Here is an 11358-nt window from a genome sequence, read left to right on the forward strand (position 1 = left end):
ATAAAATACTTGTTTTGCGCAAGTGTCACATTAAATAATTGATTATTTTGATGTTTTTTCTAGACCAAATCCATTTTATTTAACTGAATATTGTTTTTTTTATTGAGTTCTTTCCTTTTTTTGGGGGGGAGTGGACATGACTGCAGCATCAGTGCGGCCGTGTCGGACCCAACAGTGACTTCGTTGATTCCAGTTCGTAAACATTCAATCTCAATCTCTGCAGTTGTTGTCGAGGGATTAAAGAAAGCTGGAGGCGGGTGGATCACGGCTCCGGCACATCCACGGTTCAGGTGCAGCTTAGTCCCAACACATCCAGCTTTAGCCGCAGGCGCCGGCTGCATCAAGCAAACAAGACCTTGACTTTCACACTCGTGTTTCGGTCAGTCAGCGGGCTCAGAAGCACTCGTGAAACCAAGTTATTTAAAAGAATAAAGGTGTGAAAGCATAATCTAAGAAAGTCTTGACATGTGTTGGAATACATTTAAAATCCTCTTTCCTATCAGAGTCTTTATTTCGGTGAAATGTTACTAAGTTTATTTTGAAGGAATTTAGAAAACAGGAAAGGAAGTTAAATTCATTAATGTGACATTTGAATGTTTCTTGCTGTGAGAAATTACATTATACTATATGGAATACAACAAAATAAATATACAACACAACATTTTTCAAAAACAAAAATCATTATCACAAAGCACATTGAGGCTTTTCTACAGCTCTAAAAATGCAACAAGGGACGTTAATCAAAATCGATTACCAAGCGATGATGAGCTTTCTCAAGAGAATAAAAATTCAGTCTTCTAGATTGAGGTTTTTAAGAGATTAAATTAAATGTTACAGATTTCAATGTTTATTTTCTTGTGAAAATAATGGAGGCACTGTGAAGAATACAGACAGATAGGTTAAAATAAATCAGCTTACATAACAGTGTTTACCCGTGAGTTTGTGTAAAACATGTTTTGCTGCCCGAGGAGACAAACACTTGGCTCATAGCTTATTTATATATTTAGAATAGGCTGAGTCAAAAGTCTCAGGACACTGTTTTTACTCAGAAACGAAAGGGAAAATTTAACATCTAAATACCCCAGCAAGTAATGGGTGAATGTAATTATCTTATAAGCGATGTCCGCCATCTTGAAAGGCACCATATTGGCTCAAGTTCACATATTTCCAATGGGAAGGTGGTCATGTAGTGCAATGATTCCCAACCAGGGGTACGTGTACTCCTTGGGGTACACGAGCATATTACAGGGATATGTGAAAAAAATTCCCAGCACCTTGAACAGTTCCTTCTGTCCTTCACACTGTCTAAAGTCAAACATTCCAGCACTTTCAGTATCTTAGACAGTTCCTTCAACCCTGCACACTGTCCAAGGTCCTGAAACAATCCAGCACTTTCAGGACCTTGGGCAGTTCCTTCAACCCTTCACACTGTCCAAAGTCTGGAAACAGTCCAGCACTTTCAGGACCTTGGACAGTTCCTTCAGCCCTTCACATTGTCCAAAGTCCTGAAATATTCCAGCACTTTCAGGACCTTGGACAGTTCCTTCAGCCCTTCACATTGTCCAAAGTCCTGAAACGTTCCAGCACTTTCAGGACCTTGGACAGTTCCTTCAACCCTTCACACTGTCAAAAGTCCTGAAACATTCCAGCACTTTCAGGACCTTGGACAGTTCCTTCAGCCCTTCACACTGTCCAAAGTTCTGAAACATTCCAGCACTTTCAGGACCTTGGACAGTTCCTTCAGCCCTTTAGTGTATAGAGGAAGCACTTGTTTCGTGTGCTGTCCATTGTGCTGAACACAGAGCCGAATGTGTCAGTTACCTTTGGGAAACAAACAGAAAAAAACCTTTTGACATTTCTGCATTAATAACTTTTAAACCATAAGAGATATTGTACATCTGATTGTGAAATACCAATTCATATGCTTATTAACCACCTTCCCATTAGGAAAAATGTTACTTTGATTCAATGTGGTGGCTTTCAAGATGGCGGAATGTTGCAGACATGGACCCCCTCAACCATTACTTGCTGGGGTTTTCAGATATTTAATTTTCCCTGTCATTTCTGAATAAAAATGGTGTCCTGAGACTTTTGACACACGGTATTTATCAATTAGGACTGAAAGTACAGTTTGTATTGTATTTGTTGTTCAGCATTTTGGCTTTCTTTCTTAAAAAGAGCAGCTGAGGAATAATTTTCACCTGGAGCTTGTTTTATTCTGTTTTTAGTAGGCAAATTTGAGTTTTTTTGTGTGTTTTTAGCACAATTTTCCAATTTATTTTATGAAAATGTTGTGATGACTTGGGCAAAAGTCACGGTCAAAATAATAAGTACTGAAGTTGGAAAAGTCTCTTCTCTCAGTTCAGGTTTTATAAACCTCTCTGCACACAGATCTTCAACACCTTTGGCAAATATATTTAGCAAGTGTTGTGTTTAGATTTGTTTCAGATTAATGGTTCCTCGGAGGTCTTCCATCACCCAGCAGATTTTAATGAAATTTTCAGAAGGCAATCATCGGTTTGACATCTACAACTGATTAACTTTTAGAGCCAAACCGATTTGCAATGGCTGCTACAACTAATTGACCCCAGGAAACACAAAGATTGCTAAAAGTCGGTCAATAACTCCATCATTTCTCTGCATGACATGATCCTTGTTTAAAACTTTTGACATGAAAGGCGATGGGCAATATGCAGTCCTTCAAGGAATGTGTTTGTTACAAGTATATTTAAATCACCAAAGCTTTAAAAGTTGACTTAATTTTTCATGTAAAGCCACAGCTGCAGAAGATGAGCCATGAAAAGAGAAAAACGGCTGTAATTAGGAGCAGAGTGGTGATAAGTTGTGATAAGAAGAAAAGATGTTACTGAGTGGTTATCGTGTTTGAAAGTAATCACATTTGGAGGCAGGAAATTAACTTCAAAATTACATTTCTTTTATCCCGACAACCTACAGGATCTGCGTCTGAACTTTACCTTCCTCCTTTTCATTTTAATATAAATCAAGATCCCTTATTTTTCTACATTTGATTTCAGTCACATTTATTTAAATCTGATAGGGTTTCCTGATCCGTCTCCGTCTAACGTTTAGTTCCTGGAGTCAATCAATCGATCAATTTATTGATATATCATCGTTAAAAAGAGCGGTGTTGACTAAAGTGTGTCACAAACTGACAGGGCAACCAGTGGAGGGATAACYGTACAGGGGTGATGTGGTCAAATTTCCTGGTAAGAGTTAAAATACAGCAGCTGCGTTCTGGACCATCTGCAAACATCTAAAACTTTTCTTGGGTCATCCGGAAAGGAGGGAATTGCAATAATCGATGCGTGATGTCACGAAAGCGTGAATAAGAACCTCAGCATCATCAAAAGAAAGGATGTGCCGGATTTTGGCGATGTTCCTGAGGTGGTAGAAGGCAATCCTAGTTACTTCCTTTAAGTGGAAGTCAAATCAATCAATCATTGTGAAGATCAATGTGAAATTTGGCAGGAATGTTGATGTAGATGCGTCTGATCTACAGTGAGTCAGTCAACAGTTTTACAATAGACCCCATATTTCATGAGGGGGCTCCACCTGAAAAGTGGGTGTCCGGACATAAAAAAAATGCTTATAACTTAACTATTCAACATAGAAGATTCTGATTTTTTGTTGTTAAGCTCTGATGTAGGTCTATCAAACCCACCAATGAGCACCCAGCAGTGCCCCCCCACCCAAAACAATAAATCTGTTCTGATGACTTCTGAGTTCTGGTGCATTGGTGCTTTGCGTGTGTGTGGGGGTCATATATGCTACTGGTTTGCAGTATCCAGTTATAAGTGTTTTGATTAGGATGAACACAAACATTGGTTTGTGATGGTTTATTACTTAATGCACCAAATTAATGTTATAATTTCTAAAAAGAGCAACCTCAGTTCCCACATAATGCAATAATGTTAATAAATAATGCACTTTTAATTCAGTTTGATTACACTTTTAATCCTGATTTTATTACATTATTACATATGGCGGCATTATTACATAATGCAGCTTTACAAGTCTTGGTGCTTTCCTGCATCTGCATCMAACATGCCTGAAGTGTATCCATAAAACAACGAGGAGCGACTTTACCTTGATCCTCTTGTCTGATTAAACGACATGGTGGTGACTGAGATGTGTGAGTTGTGTTCAGTCACCTGCTGRCATGGTCATAGACATTACCGCTGACAGACTGAACGGAAGCTAAAGACTGAGGAGTCCTTCAGCTGAACTGAAGCCTATTACCGCCTCTATAACAACAACAAACAGCCAAGCCGTCCACACTGTGACGTTTAATAGTGTTATTACTGAGAAGTGTCTGAGCAGGCTGGATGTAACACTGGTAATAAGAAGAATATATATATATATATATATATATAATATAAATAAAATACGTACAGGTTTTTTAACATCTGCACGTAGAAAACTACCTGCGGTGGACCACGCTGTGACTCCAGGTTCTGCCTGCAGATGGATTATATCCTCAGCTTTGAGTCACTTCACAATGTTTATCAGCTTTTCATGCTGGGAGGAGAAGCTAATAGATTTGATTTAATTCWCTTTTTCAGATACATAGCTGCTGTATTTCACAGTGCTGAAACAAGAGCTTTTTATTTACAACAGTAGAAAACAAATGTATCAATGCAACAGTGAAATTTAGATTTTATTATCATTTTCTGCCATGAAAAGTTTGATTTATCTGTTTGGAAAATATATCTTGAACCACTGAACAGGTTTTAATGAAACTCAAAGTAATTCTTGGATGTGCCTCTATACTCTGGTCCTCAAGGACCACCATCCTGCAGGTTTGAGATGTTTTCCTGCTTTGACACCTGATTAGGATGAATGAGTGATTGACAGGCTTATGAAGAACCTGAAGTAGGGATGCACGATATATTGGCATTAATATCTGTATCGGTCCGATATGTAAAACTGGGCCGATATTAATGTCCGATATTGATTTCCCACTTTTTATCTTTGTGCTTCTGTTTTGGGAGGTGAGATGGTTGGTTGAGCGGCATCTGTTTGATCATGAAAGTGATACTGACACTGTGCAGCCAGGTATAACTGAAGCAGGGAGCCATGTCAGAGGTCTGGTTGTTTATTTATGGTATCAAAAAAAAAACACCCAAGTGTGTTTGTGCGTATATGTATAATATAATTTGTGTGTTTGTGTAATATCGATAAATATCGGTTATTGGCCATAACAGCAATAATTATATCTGATATCGATATCGGCTGAAATTTTCATATCGGTGCATCCCTAACCTGAAGACCTGCTGAGGAGCAGGGGAATGACTCAACCATGCYGGAGAGTGGGCCTTGAGGACCAGAGTTTGGAACCAACAAACCCAACTAGATCACAACTCACTTGAAACACTTTTACAGGGTTCCTACYGATCCTTAAAAAGTCTTAAAAGGCATTGAATTCATCAGTTCAAAAATAAGGCCTTAATTAGCCTTAAACAATCTTAATTCAATCTCTCAGTGGTCTTGGCTTTGCGTTGAAATAAACATTTGGGTAAAATTGTTGCTGGTTTTTTTCCATTTGTGTTTATTGTGAAGTTGATCTTGAATTGAATTTCAAGTGGCATTAAATAGGTCTTAAAAAGTCTTAAATTTAACTTACTCTAAGCTGTAGGAACCCTGTWTTAGATTTTTCATCCAGTTTTTGCATGACTGTGTTTTAATGACAAATACTCACCAGTTCATTTCTTTTTTTCCCCAGCTACACGCTGCGTGTTGTTCGCAARGGGATCAGAGCTCAAAGTGCCAACCCTGAAGTGAAAGTGAAGGGAGAAGACCCTCTGATCAACCAGATCATCGACAAACTCAGACACGTCAGTCAGGTGAGACCCTCTAAGGAGGATTAAAAAATCTTTTTTCCACCGTTTGTTTTGTCAAACACATYGCTGCTTTCACCTCAGGCAGTGTGCTTATTCTTGTTTTTATTGTTAATTATCAGACCACAGGAAGTCTCTGATTAGCTGCTAATCAAGCTGCAGAGCTTCACTCTTTACCTTTAATCCTCAATTAAACATTTCTTCAATATCATCTTTTAGATTTCCGGAAAGCTTCGGCTTATTGAAAAACTCAAATGCAGAATCTTTTTTTAAGCAATACATAAAAAAAAGGAATAAAAATCAATCATTACACGTTTAGAAACCCATTTGATCCGGTTTGTGTGCCTTCGTATTTACAGAATTCTTTTTCTGCTCTTTGTCAAAATCAATGTAGCTTTTCCGCTCGCCAATCTGCTTTTATGCACATTTGCGCTGCCGCGGCTGCTCCCGGTGCCGTTTATCCGCCGGGGTGATGAGATTAAAGCCGTTTACCGGAGCACTTTCCTTCCTCTTGCCTCAATAACAGCTGCTTTGGCTGCATTCGCGCCGTCGCGCCGCAGAAGCAGCTCCACGTGTCTGTTGCTCCGGTTTCCCCCAAGTGGCGGGCTGAAGGCCAGGTCACCTCTCCTGACCTCACGCTGGCACCCCCTCCTGCACTAATTCTCACCATCTGTGGGGTGTCAAAGCACATAAATCTATATCATAACCGTTTGAGAGGCTCAGTCCTGCCTCGCTGACTTTCACCGTGTTTACCGCCGCCTGCCTTTTGGCTGTTTTGAGTCGWAGATGTGATTGCTGTGAATTTTTATTTTTTTGTGTTTACAGAAAAGATTGTTTTATAATCTTTGAGTTCTCAGGATGAGTTTATCTGATCCAGAAGTGGTTTATGTGATTTACTTTTAAGCACGATGAAACAGATTATGATTATGAGCTCAGGACAGATTATATAATAATCTACAATCTGTTGAGACTGAGTACTCCAGTAGAACTTTTAATCCCATATTTTTCTTTCCTCTTTATAGTTTTTGCACGTTCACCTATTTTAGACTCTGGGAATGATGCATGTTACTGAATAATGATTTGCATTACCCGTTCCTCAGATTAGTTCATGTTTTATCTAATTAATGTTTCTGCTGGGGTCTGTTTGTTTGTAGTGTTAGTAAAATATCTCATGACTTGTCTCCAATCAGTTTCAGGAGCTGTGRTTTTAAAGTCAAAGTCTATTTATTTTCAAATCTGCATAATGTACTGGACATACACAGYGTTGAATTGACTCTGTCAGATCRCAATAAACATCAGAAAAACATGGCAAAATTCAAAAACAGACATTTGGTAAAACTTTAAGCATAAAAGATATGTTTCTAGACTAATTAGCAATAGAATTAAAGTGATGTATAACAATAATGATAATAATAATAATAATACAAAMACATTTATTTGTATAGCACCTTTCAAAACAGCTACAAATTGCTTTACATCACAGTAAAATCAAAACACATGAAAAACATAGCACAATGAAAATGCGGTAATGTATATTTAAGGTGTYTTTACATGATTTATACGTCTAAAGTCCCTGATTTTGGCATATACTTACAGTGATTATATGAAGTGGGTTAACATTAATGAGTATGACTAAATATAAGCAAGTGTTTTGACACCTACTCTGTCAAACAACTATGACGGTGATTAAAAAAAAACTGGTTCAAATCCGTCCACCTTGTGTCAGTAGAAAAAGCTTTAAAGGTGTTGGTGGGACCAAAGTGGACCGAGGTGGATCTGATCAGAGGTGGACAGTGAAATAATGTTGGACCTGACCCATCACATCAAACAGAATACACAGAATAAGTCTCAATGTTGAGAAATATATGCAGCTCGAGTTTTGCATTTGGTCAAAACCTGACAAACAGATACAATTATCTATGTGTCGTTTAAATTAAATACCTGAAATATAATCCTAAAATAGACCTACCCTGTTTTATTTTTTTTTCACATTTAAATCATTCACTTGGGTCTATATAAAGTGGAACTGCAATGCATGGTTTGAATTCCTCCTTATTGTAACTCCACAAGCCCTGCCCTCTTTTTAAAGCTGTGTCTCAGATCACCCCCCCCGTTTCCAAACTGTAACATATTAGTTCATAAAATGTCATAGAATATAGCGAAAACTGAACAGGAAGAGAAATATGAGCCAAACAGAAAATAAAGATATCTACACAGCTACAGGAGAGGCTAAATTCTAATTTTCATTCTCCTAGAGACTCCAAGTCTGCAACAAAATGTATTTAATAGTTAGAAAAATTAATTTTGCATGATTCGTTCAATAAATTTTTGAAGCACTTTTTTTGAGCAAAAAGGCTTTACATTTTTAATATTTTCCCTGCAAGCTAACAATGTTTATTTTTCTCTCCAGTTGTTAAATCTCAATATCCAAATATTATTTGGGGTTTCCTCTCTAAAATGATGCCAAAATAACCAAAAACAATATTCAGACCAAATAATAATAGGTTATCTTGATTAGGAAGYCGGTTCGAGACATGTCTRTATYATGGCTCATGATATCAGGATGATCAAAATGTAGCTTAAAAAGCAGGAATCTGAAACTGTGCCGAGTTCATTTGGACCAAATTTGGCTTCATCCTCAGTTTGATGTGATGGTTCACAAATTTGCAAACTGTGCTGAAATAATAATAACAAAAAATAGTGGAAAACACAGCTGCAGGGCTCAGCGAGACTGCAACAGAAATGTTGACTACAGTCGCAGCCCAGTGATACTACCTTAAGGACACATTCTGTAACCACGATTGTCAGTTTTTGCACACTTTTAAAACATATTTAATAAAGGAGTCCCATTATGAGTGATGGCTCATCATAAAGAACWGTTTTCTGTTAACTTGTGGGTTGGATTGGTCCGAACGAGAGAGAAAAGCAGTTTTATCTAACATTAGCAGAGCTTTATTAGCTGTTTTATAACCTCGTCATGTTCTGCCTTCCTCTTTCAGTCCTAATAAGAGCCCAAAGATCCCTGCGTATAAAAACACTTTATCATTCTGCGGCGGAGGCAACCTTGTGCTGTTTGCTCGTCTCCTTGTTCTGTTTCCACTTTAACTTGCTTTTGTGCAGCACAGAGTAGATTTACAGTTTTGGAACAGAGTTAAAGGTGCGCTGCGGAGATAGTGCCAGAGAACAATTTGCATTTTTATAGATCTGCATGAAAATAGGATTTCAGGTTACATTTGAATCATTTCCGGGAGGGTGGGTGGGAGTGTTTTATTTTTCTTTATTAAATGAACTTGTTGGAGGACAGAGTGGAGTTTTTGTTGCCTTCCTCATTTGAAATCAGCGTCATTAGTACAGTAGACGCGACACATAATATTTAAATGGCTGTTATTAGAAATCTGGGTCCATTTTAGACATTTAATGGCTGATTATGAGTCTGGTAAAAGCTCTTCTGAAGTGCATTTGTCTCCGCTGCACCCACCACTGATTACTCATTTTCCTACAACAACTACGTCAAAACCACGTRAGCCGCAAGGCCACTTTAAGACCTGAAGTCTTTACTGTAAGAGCATGTTTGGATCACATTTTACCACTTACATTTTGTTTTTTAGAGAAAATAGGAGCACAAAACTAAAATAAATGTGCTTAATGCCAATAAATACATTATATAGCACCTGTCACAGATAAATCACAAAGTGCTTCATAGATAAAACAAACTAAAACAAAGATACACAGATAAATACCAAGTTAATCACAAGTTTTTCTGTACAAAAATGTCTTCATCTGCAGTGGGAAATATTTCCACAGTCTTGTAGCAACTGTCTAAAATGCCTGAGTTTTAAACCAAGTGTGTGGATAAAAAAAGAGATAAAAGCATGGATAATCAGAAGTTCAGCTTTTGACACAAGCAATTGAAGTTTGGAGATGTTCCTAAGGTGATAAAAACAAGCTTCTAACAAARTGAGTGAGAATGATGATCAAACAACATTGTACTATCAAAATGGACACCCAAGTTTCTAAAATTTGATTTATCAGAAGAGCCTAAAAAGTTGACGTGTTTTCTGATATCACCGATAAAATTTGTATCTGAGATCCTTTATACAATTCAGAGGCTTTAAAATAAAAAAATATTTATAATAAATCTGAATGTCGTCAGCATAAAGATGATAAGAAATATTGTGCTGTCCAATAATTTTGCCAAGTGAGCATATGTGCGGCAAAAAGAGAATAGTACCCAGAACAGATCCCTGAGGTACCCCCACAGGGCAGGTTCAACTGAATTTATCACAACCAACAGTTTTATTTTTTGCACAACCTTGAAGAAAAAAAAAGGCAGGCAGCCATTTAATTGTCTCTGTCTGGATGTGTGTGTACATTTGTTAGCAAAATATCTAATGAGCCAGTGGATAAATTTTAATGAAAGTCTCAAAAAYTATCTTTACAACTGATTTAGTCTCGTTCTTATTCAAGATGGTGTCCGTAGCTCATCATCTTTATCAAACACAAATGACTAAAACTCTGTCTATTTTACAGACACTCAGCTAAAACTTGGTGTGGTAGTAGCTGAAAGTCWTCCTCAACATGCATTTTAAGCACAAACAGATTTCTCAGTATCTTTGTTTGAAACTTTAAGGTGGCTTTCCTTTGAGAAAAGCTACTTTTCTGTCTTGGTGACAGTATTGGCATCTTAGTTTATCAAGTCAGCAGTATGGATTTATCTCCATTTTCTTCCCTCCCAGCGTGCCTTAGAGCTAAAGAACACAAATTAAACTTCCTTCWCGAACTTTCACACTTTCAACAAACCTGTTCTGAGTTTATTAACCGCAGTTAGAACGGCAGGCATGTCCTGCGTGATGTAAGCAAACCAACAATGCTGCTCATTAGTCGCTGGGAATACAAATAGTGTAAATATGAAATGTCAGGAGGGCGCCGTGTTTCTGTTAATTAAAACCATTAAAACCCAGAAGCTGTCGTCTGTGTGAGGTCACTGCTCTGTGCATGTTTGGTGTGAAAATATCTGTTGCTTTAGCTTTTCTTTCTCCACATCAGCTGCATGAAATGTAAAACTGAWTGACGGTCGACGTACTGATGAAACTTATTTAACTGAGATCGTGTTGTGTTGAGGAGGAACAGAGTTGTAGCCATTTTGACCAAACTTTAGAAATGTTTTGCAGAATCTTGTGTGATAATTGTGAGATTATTCAAGGTTTGTTAGTTTGTGTTTAAAGATGAGTCTCAAATATGACCACATCAAAATTTAGCTTAATATCTTTAAATCTGACAGCCTTTTTTTTTGTGTCTGCTAAGGTTGATTAGTGGCCATTTTGAATRCGTTTGATTCCAAAAAGTAATCAGTTGTAGATATGACACATTTACTTCACATTTACTTTTAAAGTAAGTAAAAAATGGTTTATATTCACTCAGTTCAGTCGAGTGGAACCAGTTGACATAATTTAAGTAAATCCAACACATCTGGTTTTTTTTTGAGTGTAACATTTAGGAG

At 37.5% G+C, this 11358-nt stretch overlaps 1 protein-coding gene across 1 annotated transcript in view; it reads left to right on the forward strand.

Annotated features, from left to right (window-relative positions):
- Positions 1-11358, forward strand: part of gpc5a (glypican 5a) — a gene marked incomplete at its 3' end in the record, with an annotated part of 194940 nt that overhangs the window by 88327 nt on the left and 95255 nt on the right. Inside the window, 1 exon segment of the mRNA XM_014003048.1 lies at positions 5744-5864. Within this exon segment, the coding sequence (XP_013858502.1) occupies positions 5744-5864 (121 nt within the window).

The sequence above is a fragment of the Austrofundulus limnaeus genome, unplaced genomic scaffold (genome assembly GCF_001266775.1).
Source record: "Austrofundulus limnaeus strain Quisiro unplaced genomic scaffold, Austrofundulus_limnaeus-1.0 Scaffold16, whole genome shotgun sequence".
Lineage (NCBI taxonomy): Eukaryota > Metazoa > Chordata > Actinopteri > Cyprinodontiformes > Rivulidae > Austrofundulus > Austrofundulus limnaeus.